Genomic DNA, 18113 nt, shown 5'->3' with positions numbered 1-18113 from the left:
AGGTGCTGATGAGAGTTGTATTCATAATAGTAACAGCTTGAAGGAAAGAACGCAGATAATTATCTTTATTAAACATTATGGCCTCAGGTTAAGCCCTGACCTGGGTTCAGCTTTTTTAAATGCCGTGTGAGAAAAGTCCTGGAGGAGCCTGTAGGGCTTGGAGCCTATCCCAACATTTTCTGTGGCTCAGAACCTCATACCATGAGTTTGCTTTTACTACACATTCTTATTTGTTTTCCTCACCGAGATAAAAGAAAATATTACAGTGGCTCAACTAGATAAAAGCAATTGGAAGAATATTCTTTGCTTACACACTCAATTGTCTTCTGATAAATTCACTGGCAGGTGATTAAGGCAACCAAAGTGATTCTCATTCCCTCTAATAACTATTATCTTCCTAACTCCTCTGTCTGGCAGAGCTGCTGGGGATAAATCCTCTATAAAACAGGATAAATTACATATGTAAGGTGATAAGCGTGTGTGAGCTGGGGGCCTCCAGGATTATTTAGTGTGCAGCTCATTACTTAGCGTACAGCTGCTTAGCCATCCTTTCTGCCCTGGGCTTGGCGGGCGTCCCTAGCATTCTTTGTCATAGTACTGTACATACCTGAAGCTGGAGGGGGCTGAGTCCTGACGCTGCTGCAGCTGCCATGGTGGATGGAATGAACTGCACTGGGTAGTTATCACCTGTCAGGGAGGGAGAGAGAGACGACAATGCATACAGGTTCAGACAATGAGCCGGCCCACAGCGACCAGGCAAGTGCCAACACAGATCCTGGGCCCTCCGCTACTTTGCCACAGCAATGTGGCACATTGCAACGAGCCCTCGGCTTCAAGCCCAAACATCTGCATTAACAAAAGGCTAAGCTGGTTGGACTGGAGCAGGATTACTCAGGAACGTTTCACACCATTCCCTCCTTCCTCCACCTGCACAGTACACCTCGTGGAAAATACCATGACAACAATAACTACTGCATAGTTTGACAAGTTAGGAGCTCTTTCAAGGTTTATGTGTGTAGATGTGTGTTAGTGTTCAGAATAAATGTCAATAAATGTCTCCCCTGATATTCAGTTAGCGATCATGTTAAAAGGCCCAGCATGTTCTTTCAGGTTGTTCATACAGCTGTAGACTTGTCTGGCTATTGTTCAGCACTACATTGTTTGTTTCTGAGTTATCGCTTTGGCAGCAGAGTGAAGCACTTGTATGCGAACCGGTTAGAACAAGTGTGTAGTCACAATAACAAGGTTAGAAAGCACTCTTATTTCACGTATCGCTTTGATCAAGAAACGAAGAATCGGTCTCCAAATAGCAGCGCTATTCATTACTGCTCACTACTGTTGGCCTGCCATCAGCACGTTTGTCAGACAGGGATATAAAAACGGCTGCTGTATGAGTGATATCAATGGGGGTGTATAACTGAGTACCAGACGCTTTCACACAGTCAACCTAGTGTGTTGAGACGGACAGAACAGCCCCAGTGAGACAGGGCAGCCCGGCGTTCGTAGAGGGGAGGTTGGTTTGAGGCATGTGTCTGGAGGAGGGGAAGTGGGCTGCACAGTGGGAGCAGGGAGGGGGTAGTTGGCCTTCGCTCAGACCCCACTTCTGCCTGTCACTTCTTCTCACAAACATATGGAGCCATTAAGCCACAGACAAGGTAAATGTATATACCTTCTCTTTCACTTTGCCCTCGCCCACTCGCCTCACTTTGCAATCTTGTACAGCACAGCACAATGTGATACAGGCCATGGAAATTCAATCCCCATTTAGTAGCAAATAAAATCACACAGCTGAAGTGGTTTCAAATAGCGCTGGGTTGGATGTGCAGCGGTGCACTGTGGTTATTTCTACACCTCCTCTTTTTTTGGTATCGCTTTCTCTCCGTCTCTCTCTCTGCGCTGTCTATGACGTAGGATTTGGGAATAATAAATGGCTGGATGTCTTTAGATGTCATGTGAAACCTGGGGCGGGTCATGTGCTAAGTGAGCACACCACGACCGCCGGGGGGTCTCCGGCTCCAAGGTCTGAATACTTGGGTGCACATAGTCTGTCCCGAGGCACCAGACTCCAGCAGAATGGGAGCTGTGCCAGGTTAGCGTCACTGGTGAAAGGGAATTACGTTTAAAACTGTGGAGGCTTTTTTTAACTGGGCACGGCTTGTCCCATGCCCAGAGCATGGACTCTGAATGTTAAGGAAGGAGGGGGGTAGTGCAGGTGACACCATGCTCAATACAGGCTATATTTCCCTGCTCATGTGGTGCCATAAAGTACAAGTCATAGATCTGCTGAGGGTTGACAGATGTAGCTGAAACCTTTCTTAGACCAGATCAAATGATGATGAACGAACTGCATGACTGGAGCCTCCAAACTTGATCTTCTCGTGTCACTTGCTTTTAAATTTTGTTGAACCGCCAAAGAAGTTGCAAACATGACAACAGACTGACATGAAAAAAAATATACATGCATAACATATTAGCCGTGTTTCCATTCAAACGTATCGCAAAAAAGAAAATGTGAATGAATGCTTGTTGACAGTCAGAATACCATTTGGTGTATCTTCTCTCAGAGCTGAAACAGCTGATCTGTCAGGTGAGTTAAATGTTTGCTATGTCCCAATTTATTCGGCCATTAAGAGCAATAGCCAAAAAAACACTTCAAGTGAGCATTAAAAACTGTTTTGCCAAGTTTTTTAAATTTTTTATTTGGTGTTTCGATCAACCTAAGTGTGCAGAAAGATCAGTTTAGATTTCTTTCCCAAATAGATCTGATAAGATCATTGAGTTAAAAAATAAAAACACAAAACTTACTTTGATTAATTCAAGTGAAAACCATTTTGTCCAACTTGAATGATGCCACTACATCAGACAATCAGTTTATGTGTGACAACTAAAATGTGGTAAAAAAAAATAAAATAAAAGACTTAAAATAAAAAATAGCACGAGTAAACTGTCAACTGTCAGCAGGATGTCTATGAGGAAGACTCGCAAAGCAACCCAAAGACTATGGGGTCATTCTGCAGGTCCATTAGAGGCACATCAGACTGAGGGGAAGTCAGGGAAGTCCAACTTGTTTCTATTTGTTTAAAAGATGAGCTGGTGTTTCTACGACTGTGCTTGTCTACCATGCAGCACCAGGCCATTGAGCACAGCCAGTGGATGGTGTGATGACTTACCACTATGGTGCCAGAATGACTCTGTTGCCATGCGAGCACCACAGGGCCGGGGGTCATAAGCAGTGGTCCCTGGGAGCTGTCTCATAATGATAACATCAGATTAGTGTGCCTTAGTCTTGGAAGTGAATGCTTGGCCACCCACTTCATGGAGAAAGGACACGGCAGCATCCTGTATACCCTGCAGGTGGTGGTGATAACATTGTCCTCTCTGGGTATATTGTGTATATTGTGTTGGACGTGGGGAAATAATAGAGGTTTTGAAATACCTCTCCTGACTACAAGAGTCATTTCCAGACCCCCTTTGCTTTTTCTTCATGAGCTCATGAATTATGCAGGAACCATACACATGGCGACCCCTGACCATGATTCCATAATAGCTCCTGTTATTTGAACTAAAACATTTTTCGTGTCAAACCTATTGCAGAAAGCGCGCTGGTAAAGACTCCCCCTCAGGCACTTTGTTTAAGCTGTCATGGCTCCATAGTTCCAAAATAGCTGACTTTCTTTTTCATTCTGTGGTTTTATAGTTAATTCATTAACTGCACTACCACACCTTTTAATGTTCTGCTGCGAAGCTGCTGACTTCCAAGCGTTTCTTTCTTTCCGTTTTCAGCCCTCTTTCTTGTTTTGGTGCTGTTTAACAACAGACGTGGACTTTTCTTTTTCGGACTGACTCATAAATCCTTTTCCCTCTGACAGCTGGGTTTTCATCAACATAACACTGTCTACTTCTATTTGCATGTGTGGGAGAGAGAGTAGGAAAACTTTTATTTAAAAATGTAGTAATTGAGTTTAATTTGATTGAATAAGTAATAAACACGTCTAAAAACTGCTTGGCTCTCGTACCGCGTAGGCCACGTGAGGTGAAAAGCTTAGACAGAAGCAGGGAGCAATTTAGGCCATGGATGTTTTTTTTATACGGGTACAGTAGTATGTGGTGGCACATCTTTAATTTTCAAAAGGATACAAGAGTGTGAGAGTTATGGCTTTGGCAGGGTATCAACATGTTGCAACAATTTTCAAAAATACTTTTTATTTTGAAGGCTGAGGAAAGCTTCAACTCAAAAGACAAAGGGAGAGAAAAAGGCAAGCTGTTACAGGCAACGAAAAACAGTTATGTGCAGAAAAACCTGTTCCTCACATAATACAAACTATCTACCTTATAATTGTCTTTAAATGACTTAATCAAAAGTGCTAATCAAACTGAGTTAAAGTGCAACAAGGGAGGTGCTTTTCATGCATGTAACAATAGGAAGACCTTTCATGCAGGGTTAATCTCATGTGTGTCATTTGATCTCTAACAGTGGATACTTGAACAACAATTACAGCCAGCACACTCCTGAAAGATACTTTCATGTTGAAAACGTGTTTACATTCCTCTGTTTCTCTACCCATATCTATTGTTCCACATGGACTAGAACATTCCCAGGCCTCGTTCTCAAGTCCAAGTTCAGACAGAGCAGAGCATGCCAGTGTGAATCAAGCATTTAAGACAAAAAAAATAAAATAAATCACATTCATGAATAAAAGCATGAGGGAAAAGACAAAGCAAGAAGAGCAGAAGGAGGTTTGACAAAATAAAGACTGGAGTTGCAAGCATACCTGGCTTATAAGACATTCCCGGAGGGAAGAGAAAGCCTTGCTGGGCGGCGGCTGCTGCTGCCAGAGTGCGTTGGTCGTGTGGAAAAATGGGGATCATGAGCGGAGGCATGTGACCCTGGACCTGCTGAACAGATAGGGAGCGGAGATCAGAGAGAGGCCTAAGCATAGTCATGGTACACAGAAACACAGAGCCCACTCAGGGGGAGGCCAGATCACAGCTCTTCCTAACGCGTGCTGACAGGGGGCTCCATGGCAATGGCGGCCCTCGTGTGCTCGCACAATACCTGGCCGAGCTGCGCCTGCTCTTAATCCAAACCACAATTTCACCTCGGTACATCAAAGGCGCCGCATGCGAACATTGTTCCAGCGTCAGTTGGAGGAAGCGACATGCAGGACAGGGAGGCTCAGTAGGCCTCCGTTGCTTGCAGAAAGAAGCATTCACCAACACTTTTGCTGTTGCATATTCGCAAGAGGATTGTTGAATTAGATACTCAGTTGCAAAGAAAGAATTGATCAGAACACACACACTTACTCAAGGGAAGATCAACCGCTATATAATCTTGGATTATCATTTATTTAGATGATAAAAGGTAACAGACAATCCACTAATTTTCTACAACTTGAGAAATAGTAGCCAGTGGAAATATTCTTTGCTGACTGTCTATTCCACTCACATATTCACCTTCACCATCCGGTATGTTACTGGCTCGGGATCGGGAATATCGGGACAAACTCCCTTGTGGGGTTAGCAGCTTATGTCTCTAAAGTGGTGTGTGGGGGGGTTTGCGCACATGTTGCAAGGTCCAATCTTACTGTCATCCTCTGCTTCCTGAAACTCTATGATGGGGAGCAGCCTGGCTACCATGGGCCCGCGAGGGTTAATCTAGCACTGAGCCAGGCCACCTCAGGGGAACCTGCCTGGAAAATGGGTTAATAAAGGTCATCCCCCAAAATAAACACTTTACAGAATGTTTCTCCATTCATCCCTCCTTAAAATCAACTCGCAATAAAACGGGCCTGGGTGCAATTACTGCCGCTGCATTGGGGCATGAAATCAACCTGCTCTGAGCAATGACTTTTCCCCCATGTTCTGGCTGAGGTCTGCTATGATCTCCACTTTTTCAGCCCGTGCTGCTCCCCCTGTAGACCCTTTACTATAGTGGTCGCACCCAGTTTCTCTCACAGCTAGCACGCTAAACCCACTTAAAACTATTTTATTGATCTGTCCAGAGGTGCAGAGCTAGACTGAAAACTAAATAAGTAGAACCATTTTATGTCTACTGAGCTTTTACAGAAGTGCAAGTGCAGAAAGTGCATTATAGAAGAATAGAAAAGTATGTAATTCTTCCAAAAGTAATTCTGTAAAATGTGCTGCAGATGAAGAAAAATAAATGGCCAAGGAGACTGCGACAAATGACCTTAAATAAAACATTGCTTTATAGGGATTTGCGTTCCAAGTTTCCAGGCGGAATGGATGAAAGATGGATCTTGGCCTTGCATGTATGGAACATATGGAAAAACACAATAATTAATGTCACAACATGAGGTAGGGCCAGTGACAGGCGGGGGGACACTGGGGAACACAGCTTTTCTCTGTCTGTGTATTTGGACTGTAAAACCAGATGGAGTCTGTTGCTGACTGTGCGGTAGTCGCAGGGCAGAAAAGGGCTCCCTCAAGTCCACATCCCTCCAAGTGTGTTACAAGTGTGTTCATACATTTTCATGAATTAACTAACATGCATCAGCAGTAAATTAAAAGCTACGTCATTTTTTTTCTAAATAAAGTTAGTGACTGTCAAATATTTTAGCTAAATGGATAAAAATCATCAGGGTCATTTTTTGTTTTGACTTTTCAGTCAGTTTTTCAAAAGTTCTCCAAACACTCTCCAGCCTGTGTGAGAGTGCTGTACATGCAACCTTAAAGGAGCACTACGTAGTTTTGGGGAAGACATTTTAATAATAAGAAAAAAGATCTTCATTGACTGATTTTTTTTATGCCTAAACAAACTAAATAAACAAACTCTCTTTGTTTTCATGACTGATTAAACTGAATTAACAAACTGACCTTAAAGGACAACACAATTTCATATTGTTTTACTTTGTTTATATTTGGCGGACCCTGCCACCTTTCTAGCTTCAAACAGTGTTCTGGGGACCTCATTTCCTCTGAGAACAGCTTGTTTATTCAGTTATGGAAAAGATAAATATTTCTGAGTTTGTATTATTACCTCATTAATATTGTAAATATTAAGATTCTGAGTTTGATTTTCTTCTCCAAAACTAGATGGTGCCCCTTTAAAGTGTATTGTTCTAAAGATCATCCTTTTCAAATCATTCGAGTAAATCAAACTGACCAACAACTGCTTGTTATAATGCTACACAATGAAAAATAAATAAATGTTTTCTACCTTTTAAAACAATTCCATAACATTTGCTTATTTTAAAAGACAAATGTGAACACATTAAATAATATATCTAAATTGTACAAGAGATGTGTACAGATTATACACAGTATATGTACCGAGAGACAACAGCAAAAGGCGTCAGACACTTTGACATATTTTTCTCCAGCAATAAATGTAAATGATATAATTTCATCGGGGATATCAGACTTTATTACTATTATTATTTTAAAATATGGAGCAGAATATACAAGATTCACCGAGGCGAGACAGAGTGTGAAAGTGCGTTGAAGGGGAAATAAATGCATTGAGTTTGAATGGCTGTGATTTGCAGTAATGAGCTCCACGCATTAAAGTTTAATTTACGGCAACTAATGTCAGAGAAAGGCAAATCAAATTTTGAGGCGCTTCAAGGTGGCAACAAATAGTGGAGGTTAGTTGAGCTGTCAATTAACAGCTGGCACAGTGGCTGAGCATATAACATTTTCACAAGTGTTTTTTTTTTTTTTGGCTGTTAAAGTAAAGTAGAAGAAAAAATGAAGAAGTATATTTTTTAAAAACCGAGACAGAAAGAAATGTACATGTGCGGCTTCCCTGCTCCCTCTGTAACTGCAAAACCCACCCTCCCCCCTTTAAGAGTTACCCTCAAGTTCATCTATGTATGGGCTGAGTGCCCAGGATATTTCTATTGCCAAGATGATCTTGAGGAGTTGGAGAATGAAGCGGAGCAGATGTGAGCGGGGCACTTGGGCAGCGTCCTCCCTTCTCCTCGTAAATACAGCGGCATTGTTTCGCTGGCACCGCTCTTCCTTTGTCTTAGCACTGCTAAGTACTGGATAATGTCATTTCACACCATCTGCCCCCAGGCTTCATTAAAGATACATGAATGGGCTATCTTATGAGGAACAGGTGCTATTGTTTGTCCCTCAAGACCCAGCACTAAGGATCTGACTCGGAATACTTGAAGAGGAGCATCTGTAGTGATCAGTCAGACAGACTTGGCTGAGGCCCCCGTCTCTGCCAGCAAGCACTCCAACAGAGGTTTCTGGGGGAACTCAGCCGCCTTGCAACATGTATCATCAATTCAGATGACCTGATGAAGTCTGTATCAGGCCAGCATGCAATCTGTTTCCCTCTCAAGGAGACGCTGGTATTTGATAAATAGAAGCAACTTGCGAGTAGGGTAGCATATAGATGCCATATTATGGAAGAGTTAAATGAGTTTACCTAACCCTTTGCTAAAAATTACATTTTTTATTTTTGCAATATTGAGTTCAGTCACATCTGTTTTCTATTGTAGTTGTATGATTTGACAACTTTCTTCACACCATAATTAAACAAGAAAGACCTCATTGATGCGTTTTTTAATTGATCATTTTGAATTGAGTCTAAATTAACCAAGTTACACAAGAGGGCACTCATAGTAGCTCAACTGACTGTACAATGATTAACAACTGCAGCCCATCCCGGGGTCAGACTGCAGAGGACGAGTCAGACGGACTCTCATCTCTGATGTGTAAATTCACGAGGTGCAAAAGACAGGGCAGACTTGAAAGAGCTGACTTTATTTCACAGCACTTACAGCACGTGCAATATGCACACCCATGCACATACGGTATACACTCCCAAATTCTGTTTTAATACTGCATTAACCCATGATTGATTACTTATAATACTAGACTGATCTTTTATTATTCCTATAAAGCTTACTTGTGGTCAAATACAGATAGCACTGAACACATTTTATATGAAAGATGCACTTTATATTTTTTTTTAACAAGTATGATTAAGAAAAACTTGTACAGACAAAAATATTTCTTCTTCATAATGCACATTTAATTATAAAGTATTTGTGCCGATGGAAAAAGTGAGTGGTTTTGTTTTTGTAGATGTGCAAGCATCCACCTCCAACACACTAGCGTGCAGCTCTAAAACACTGAGCACAAATGGAGATGTACAGCGCATTACAGCACTCACTTGGGCCCCTGTCAACACCCATGTTCCTCACTGTCTGTTATAGCCTCTCCAAAGCACCCAGGAGGCCTGGAACCCCCCGCTGGCTTTCCCTCTGAACCCCCTCACACTTCCATGCACAGATCCACACACACAAGTTTGTACTCGCTGTGGACCACAATGCGCCGTGTGAAGGAAACTTTTTGTTTTTACTGCCAGAATTGGTCCGTATTAACAAGATTAGAAGACTAAAGGGGCAAAAAGACAAACATCGACCTCATTCTTGCAGTGTTTCATGGTTATTAGCTTCCAAGGACCTGTGAGATCCTGGGTCTAATATCCTGATTAATTGCTACTTGACACCTTTTTACACACCTCTCACACGTGTGCTTATCTTGGCTGTAATTTGCATTCATTTGTCTTGTGAAAAGTAAAGCCCCGTGAAGTAGGCTATTTTATGAAAATACTGGCAACAATACCATTGCAAGTAGCCAGAAATTTTTCCGAGGAGCCCACGGTGATGATGTTCTTAATTCTGTACAATCATTTAGATTATAATAAGCGCCTTTCCCATTAGGAAAAGATCACAATCACCAGTAATCATTTTGAGGAGGACTCACGTTTCACTGACGTCTCATTTTAATAAAATTACTTCCACACTTTGGTAGCTGTCAGATCCGCAGCTCTCACTAACCTTCTCTTTCACATTTTTCTATAGGAGGGGTTGTGTAATTCCACTCAGGGAGGATAGACTCCAGCTGTTGCTGTAAGACCTGATAGTTCACACTTCGTCCGCCCCTCCCTGCTCTCCTCGGTGCTGCACACCGAACGCCTGCGAGTAGAAATCACCCTTTGTGATCCGTTTAAAGGGAAAGTGATCTTGAGGAAGCTGGCAAGTCTGGCTACATCCCAACAGCAGCACACACACAGTAAAAACTGACACTAGACAGCAGGATATGTTTTAACACCCGCCACTGTGTACACAGCCCGCTGGGTGTACAGTGTGCTGGAGCCTAACCAGGAGGAAAATCACTCAGTGGAAGCACTTCTGGGCGGCTGAATCCTCTGTGTTGCTTCAGGATTTTTTCCCCCCATGAAACAATCAACGGTTTTTAAGCACATAATACTCTTTTACTACAGGTCACTTATCAGCTGGTTATACTACCACTGAACTGTACACTGAGCAGTAACCACATGGCAGACGCACACATTGATCGAATGGTGTTTGGATTTGTCTGTAGCTAATGGTAATCAGACAAATAGATCAATAGTTTTGAACATGACTTTGATGCTCCAGACTTCTCTGCCTTTGAATGAAGGTCTTCATGTTACCACCCACTAGACTGAAGCACACATTATTTCTGCCTGTCTGCTCTGAAAATGGACGCACTGGAACAGGGAGGGCAAATACACTGGAGAGGTTCAGGTCACCAACAAAGGGCCCTTGTCCCGGTCAAGTCTTTGACCTTTCTCCTCACTTCCTTCCTGCATCTGTAATCCTTGTGCAGGCTACAAAAGTATCTCAAGCTACAGATCAACAGCGAACAAGCATGAGCCTGAAAAAAGTGCCATAATATTTTCTCTAAATTGTCAGGGTACAGCGCTAACTCTGACAGCAGGCACTGTTTGCTCAGGTTTGAGCGTAACGACTCACATCAGTCATGCCTGTGTGTGCTACACTGAGTACTGTTCAGGATAAAGCGAAGCAAATCCAGACTCTGAGTGAGGTCAGGACATCCAGAGGGAATAACCAATAGATGACTTCTTGTTCCACTAATTCCTTACACAGTAAAACAAGCCTCCTTGGAAAACAGCCATTCCAATATGTCTATATTAAGATGGGAGCTTGAAAGCAGGGTAGTCCAACCCTCTGACCCGCCTAACAAAACCCCACCCCAAATCCCTCCGCAGCGGCCCTCCTCCGTCTCATCGTTCATCCTTTGAATTCTTGATAAAACTGCGGGTTGCTTAAATGCACTGCTCTAATTTAATGTAGTTTCAGAAGGCAGACAAAAATAAGGAGAACAGACACATTTATGAACAACTAGTCAGTACATGTGCTAGAACATTTAAATCGGCTGTGATCCAAAATACAGAATGCATTTCTGTAGGTTTAATACCCTTGTGCACGTAAAGGGAATCGTCCTTTTTCCTTAAATTAAATTTATCTTTCTAAAAAATAGAGTTAAAGGGAAAACAATTATTGAGGTCAAGCTTTAAGGAATGTTTTTAAGCATTTTTACTGGTGTATGTTTATGTATGTTTTCATGCATCAGCTCTATATTACATTAAATTGTCTGTTTTATTCTCAATACACACATTAGAAGTGCATTCCTACATGCTGACACAGTGTATGTACTGTGTGTATACTGTGTACTGTGTGTGTACTATTTTTAACTGCAAATTTGGTGTTGTATTTCCAAAGAATATTACTGTAGCTTTTGGGGGGGCTGGGGTGGGAGCATACATGGAAGTAAGAATTTTTTTTTTTTTCAAGGTCTGGCCATAAAATTAAGGTTTGCAGTAAACTGTCCAAATCCATGGGGACTCCCTCAAACAGCATGTGTAATGACGGGAAAGAAGAGAACAGACATAAACAAACCCACAAGTGGGTTTGGGGCCGGCATCATTATCCTGCGTATACATGCTCGCTGTATGGAAATGGGAATAAGTGAAATGCCTCTGACCCTCATTGCAGGGGGGCGAGTGAGGTTCTAAAGAACATTGGACACGGGCTAGTTAGATAGCCAGCTACATCCATGTGATGTGAACAGGGTAGGGGGAGCGGGAAATAGAGGGATTTAAGTATGTGAGGCTTACGAAATAATGTGGCTGTAAAGGTTTGAAAATATCACATCTTCAACACTTTGGAAGAAGCAGAGAGGCATTAATGCTGTGTCTGTACACTGCTAACAGTTTTGTGTTTTTTTTTAAATAAAATAAATAAAAATCTACCATTTAAATTTCCCTGTTATATTTCAATTTAATTTTATTATTGTAAATTTGAGGGTAAAAATAAACCTTTAGCTTTATTTTGTCTGACTGTGAAACAGAGGCGCACCCCTAATTTCTGTGATGGTATTGTCCACACACCACGGCTGGGTTTCCCCCCTCTGTCCCGTCCTGCATTCATAGACTGAAGCTCTGTCTTCACTATTACCTCCCAGCTGCTGGGGCCACAGAAAACAACAGAGCCCACTCTGTTGTTCAGCAGAGGGCAGGCAAGTGTGTTGAGACTTTCAAACGTACTCAAATATCATCACCCAATGATGGGCGAGGAAAAACCAGAGCAATTTGTAAAAGATCAAACAAGAGATGTAATACGATGAAGATTGAATTATATCAATACATTTAAAAAGAACTCACTTTGGTGAGCTGAGTTTTGGAAGAAAAACAAAAACATAAAATTCTACGATTCTGTTTCCATGAAAAACTGTGCAGGACAAAATGTCTCATTCATTGTGTCCTGTTGGGGAATGCTTGGACTATCCTCCGCCCCCTGAAAACAAAAAGCTCCTTTTTTGCGTTGGCCATGGGGCTGAATGCTTTGCTTTGCCACCCCAGCCCTAAGAAAACACGCGCCCCTTTCTCCCTGCCGGCTGCCCATACACAGTAGAGCCTATTAATGCAGCTCCTTCTCCCAGTGAGTGTTGCCCACTGCTGAGGATGATGGCCGCACAACGCCAATGCAAAGACAAAACAGTTTGCACAACATTAGCAGAGAAAACACAGTGCATGTAGAGCAGGAGAGGAAACTAAATCAACATCACACTGGAGGATGTGTTCCCTCCTCAACTGATATTTTTCTTTCGAGGGGTTGGGGCACAATGGACGTTAAGTTAAGGCGCTCTGCCTTCATCCAGGGAAGGTTTGTGGAGCTTTAAAACAGGTGCTCTATAGTGATATTCAGACAGAACATAAAAGCGCTTAATTCACTTAAAGAATTATTTAAAAAATAGGTGTTCAGTTATCAGAAATATTTAGCACCAGGAATCATTCAAAAGGCAAATTTATATTCCCATATGCCCTGTAATCTTCTGTCTTGTGTCGATTATTCTGATAGAAGGTTGTAAGTTTGTGTCATAAATTAACCCATCCCATGGCTGCTTTACAAACCCCTCAGGTGACTAATTTTAAGTAGACCCTCAGGTGTGATTTCGCACATTACAGCCGCTCATGTGGCACCTCTCAGATGGAGCCTCTTAATTATCGCTGCTTAAACTGCTGAGGTGTCTGAATACAAAGGCCAATTACACAAAAGCATGGCTTTATTGTGTAATTTACATCAATAATGGATCTATGTTTGTCTACAGTCCTACCTCATTGGCAAAGACACAGTACAAGCGAGCATATGTTTCATTTGACTGCGTCTAACGAGAGTCAATAAAGCCAGCGAACAGTCATTACACTCGACAAAGGTCTGTCCATATTTTTTGATTTTTAAATCCATAAATTCTCTTACAGTCTACTCATCATTTGAGTTTAAAGTAATATAATTTGGCAGCCTGGCCTGTGTACCATAACTTAAAGCTTCACACTTAAGTGTGAAGCAAATAGATGGTGCAGTTCATCCAGCAAAAATGGAGAATCATCCCTTAATGGGGGAAAACCCACAGATCCCTGACCACTCAAACAGAATCTAATGTTTATATTCCTAAAGCAAGAATTTGTTTTAACACCCAAATAGCATTACAAACCAACTGTTCATCCAATTAGCTTCATTTGCTAACCATCACTGCCACTGCTGAGGTTGTATCTATTACACCTTTCTGTGCGTCATTAAGTTTTAACGGGGCCGCGGTGGCTTTATTGTTTAAACTGCACAGGACTTTGTTTAACGTCAGCATTTCTTCTGCTTCCTGACAAGAAGTCACATTTCATAACTAATTAAATTGATCCCTCCCTCCCCACCGATAGAGTCCGCTAAATGGAATTATTTGTATCCAAGTGTCAATATATTAAATCACGGGGGCTAATGAGTCGGGTCACCGCTTTCTTTTATCTTCAGTCTTGCATGTGCACATCTTCATCAGCTAACAGTCTCCTTAAATGGAGGATGAACATGCTGGACCGAGCCTCCCTGGGCGAGAGCCAAGCCCGTCTGACTAGGCTGTTAATGCCCCCGCATAATCCTACTAGCAGGCTAACATAGAGCTCTCCAACACGAGGGAGAGCGCTGGCGGCACAGAATCTACACAGACACACATGTGCACACAGCAGCACACACTTCCACACTTAAACACACACACGCAGACACACACACACACAGGATCATTTCCCTGCTCTATTATTCTCTTATTATCATGCTAACAGTTCCAATCTAGCTGTGCTAATTGGGGGACTTACACATTCTCTTTAACAATGTCTATTTTTGTGCTTTTTTTTTTTTTTTTTTTTTGCCAGTGCATTAATAAGAGTCTCACACTGAGAAAATCATTTGTGCCGGGAGACAACAAAAGCATCTGAGAATACACAAATTAGCGCTATTATCTTCGTGCAATTACCATACAGCCCTGTGTTTATTTAAACTCATCTGATTGATTTAAAATATTTACCATAATGTTGTAGTTTTGTTGGAGTCTTTGCTTCTCTAAATTGGGAACCAAACAGAATCAGTGCATTAAATGACTGCGTTGGATTGGGTCCTTTTTATAAGAATAAAGAAGTGAATAAAAAAAAAAAAAACAGCACTAAAAGCCTATTTATCATACAGACCAAACATCAATCTGACAGATATTTCTTTTAGTCATGGTGGGGGATCTGGGTGGATAACTATTTGTAGAGATCTACAGTGGACAAGTTTAAAGCATTGACTGTAGTAAAAAGCATAGTATAATACAAAAGAAAAGCATAATGGTAGAAGCAGCAAGCTGTGTGGCACTTGTGAGGATGGAGGAAACAGTTAATACGACAGATTTATGTTGCGACAGGACCGTGACCCCAAACATCCTACGCATACAGCTGAATCACACTGGCATTACAAAATGTGAAAGTCCTTGAGTGGCGCAGCTAAAGCAGGGGTTGGATTTTATTGAAAATTTGTGGAATGACTTGATGATAGCTGCTGGTCATGCTAGATGTGAGGCATGGCAGATGTTTCACATTTAGCTTGACCAGTTTTGACCACATCTGTTCATAGATCCAGATTTGCCAATACAGATGTTCCCAGAGAACTTAAACTGGCAATAGTCAACTTTTTTTTGCTTTAAATTATTATTCATTTATCGCGCTTTCACTATGCTATTCGGCCTGCCACTGGACTTGATTTTCCCCGCAAAAATAAAGGGCGGATTACGGCACAGAGGAAGTGATTCTGCCATTGCGCAACCAATACAGGAAGAGGCATTGTTTTTGCTGGTTGCTATCCCCAGGTAAAGGTGGAAGAACTGGAAGAACTGTGAAAAAGAATAAGAACCTGCTGATGGAAGAGGCAAAGAAAGCAAAGAGGTAGAGCTATAGAAACCATGATAAAATAAGTGAATGGACAGACATTCACTGATGGAGAGTTCCAGTGTTGCGTCAAAGTCTGTCCTTCCATAAATATGTTTCCCCTCATCACCAGGACATGAGACGATTCTCTGTACTAGATCAATAAGTAACTAAACCTGCCTACTTAATGAATACAACTGTGTATTTTACGCTGCATTTTCTTCGCACAGAGACCCTTTTCTAGGTCAAATTAGGATCCTTGCTATTGTTTTTTGCTTTGGACAGTAGTCAGGTTGCTAGCGGTAGCCATGTTGCTAACTCTGTCTTTGGGACAGCGACGCCAACAGTAATACCACAGGTAAACACCTGGAGGGGAGAAAGTTGAAAGGTTGTCTGCTATAAAGTTCTGGCAAAGTTGCTTTTAAAAGTGTCTATAATAGATAATGGTTTTGTTGTTGCTGCCTTTTGAAAAAAAACTGTATATGTGTGTGTGTATGTGTGTAACATAATAACCAAAGTGTTTAACTGGGCAGACACTGTTAAGCCACTGAATGCAGTAGACACTTTCAGAGCTTCCCATGTGAATTCTCTTGTTTCCTTGTAACAGAGGGAAATGGGAAATCCATATGCAACTGACTAACTGCTGTACAGATTTTTTTCCCCTTCCAAAAATATATTAACTGAACAGCAATGTGTTGGATCATTTTGTATTCAAGCAAAGTAATTATGAAAAGAAAAGAAGCTTCTATTAAATTGTAACTATTGGTATTTACTGTAGGTGTGTAGAAGCTAGACTGGCGTTGAAAGAGAGAAATATTTTAGTGATGACCTCTTCATCGAGATCCTGGCTTCAATATGAGCTCTGTGAAGAATTTTCTTTGTCTGTTGTCCTCTGTCTGTCAAAATATTTGCCATACAATCTGTTTCTAGATTGTTCACCTCACCGGTCAACTAATTGCAGGTGTAATTGAATTTCATCTTTAATCTTGGGACCTTTAGCATTTAACCATCAAACGTCCGCATGTCCCCCACTGTTTCTTTACACCATTAAAGACACATGTGAGAAAACCTCTGAGACTTTGAAGTGTGGACAACCATACAGGATACTGGCCTTTTCTCTTTTAATCTCTGGTTTCTCTCTTTCAAAAGGAAGCGATACACATGTTGTGTGTGTTTGTGTGTGTGTGGAGACACAAGGTTAAAGGTGGAGGAACAGATAATGTGTACATACTGTACAGTGAGGTTGGAAGTGTATAGGGAGAGAACGACGGGTCAAACAGTAGCTGACCTGCTTGATGAACAGATCGTTTAAGGTTTCAAAAACAGAAAAACATGGTAGACAATAGTCTCCATAGAACTGTATGATCTCTCCCATCTTGGATCTCTCAGTGTACTCACAGTTCATACATCAATGCCACAGCCAATGACAAATGACGATGTCATGATATTGTGATATTTTAAAAAAATAAATGAAATGTTTTGGATAAACAGTGTCCCTCTGTTTCATCTGGGGAGGTCTGCTTTCTCCAGCCTGTTTGTGAAGATAAAGTTCACCCTGACCTTTCCACCAATATTTATTCTCTTGATGTGTGTATCAATGCGTGGGTCCCTGTGTGCCTGTGCACTGTACACGATCACCTCTGTGCATGTGTATGCGTATCTGTGGGCCTGTGTGCAGAAAACCATAAACAGACCTGTCCTTGAGGAGTGCATGGGTTTATCTGACATCATAATTAATGTTGCTCCCAGACCATCATTGCAACTGGGCAAAAAGTCACCATTTTGTAAGGTTCATCCTCATGTGTCTTGTTGCCTGTCTTTGTGCTTTTTCCCGCATTTTTGATTCCCCTGTTAGCTTCACCTGTCCCTTATTAGTCTTCCCTCACTCCTGTGTGTATTTAAGTCTGTCTCCTGCTCTCTTTGTCAGTTTGCCCCAGTCTGTTTTTGTCAGTATTGTTTCCTGCCTTTGATTTTACGTCAGCTTATGTTACTAAAAGTTGCCTTTTGTTTTCCATCCCTCTGTCTTGGTTTCTTGTGTTTGGGTTCTTTTTGCAAAAACCAAACAATCAACATGATTTTAATAGTTTTTCAGTGAAAAGGAAAATTGTGGAACAAAAACAATCATTCCCACTAATGAGTCACCATAGTGAGATTGTATAATCTTATTATTTTTTATTTTATTTTGTATCCAGACGGACTTTGATTTACTGTTCTGCCATTACCACTCTAATGCCGCTCACTTCTTACCAACATGCGTCTTGCCTTGAACTCAAATATATTGCAAAATGCATATGAAAGAACATGCCTACCGAGTTCCTCAGTCTGATGATCAACGTGATGCTGTTTAACTGCTCATCCGCTGCGACCCCTTATCCATTAGGAGCAGGAGAAAGTGGATGTGATTATGAAACAGAATGCTATGAAGACGAGAATATAATAATGCTCAGTGTGTCCGAGTGATGATGAGCAGAAACCAATAAGACAAAAACCAAACAGTGTGTGCTCATTATTTATTTTTTTGTGTAGTCTCCCAGTGCCTCCACACCGACTCAGAGAG

At 41.6% G+C, this 18113-nt stretch overlaps 1 protein-coding gene across 1 annotated transcript in view; it reads right to left on the bottom strand.

The window, feature by feature from the left end:
• sox6 (SRY-box transcription factor 6) overlaps positions 1 to 18113 on the bottom strand; it is a 137629-nt gene that overhangs the window by 36474 nt on the left and 83042 nt on the right. The window contains exons 9-10 of the mRNA XM_073464063.1: positions 4773 to 4896; positions 608 to 687 (exon numbers count right to left, since the gene is read on the bottom strand). Of these exons, the coding sequence (XP_073320164.1) occupies positions 608 to 687; positions 4773 to 4896 (204 nt within the window). The remainder of the gene's footprint in view (positions 1 to 607; positions 688 to 4772; positions 4897 to 18113) is intronic.

The sequence above is a fragment of the Pagrus major genome, chromosome 4, assembly GCF_040436345.1.
Source record: "Pagrus major chromosome 4, Pma_NU_1.0".
Classification (NCBI taxonomy): Eukaryota; Metazoa; Chordata; class Actinopteri; order Spariformes; family Sparidae; genus Pagrus; species Pagrus major.
Note: the sequence above shows the minus strand (reverse complement) of the source record. Positions and strands in the feature narration are given on the sequence as shown.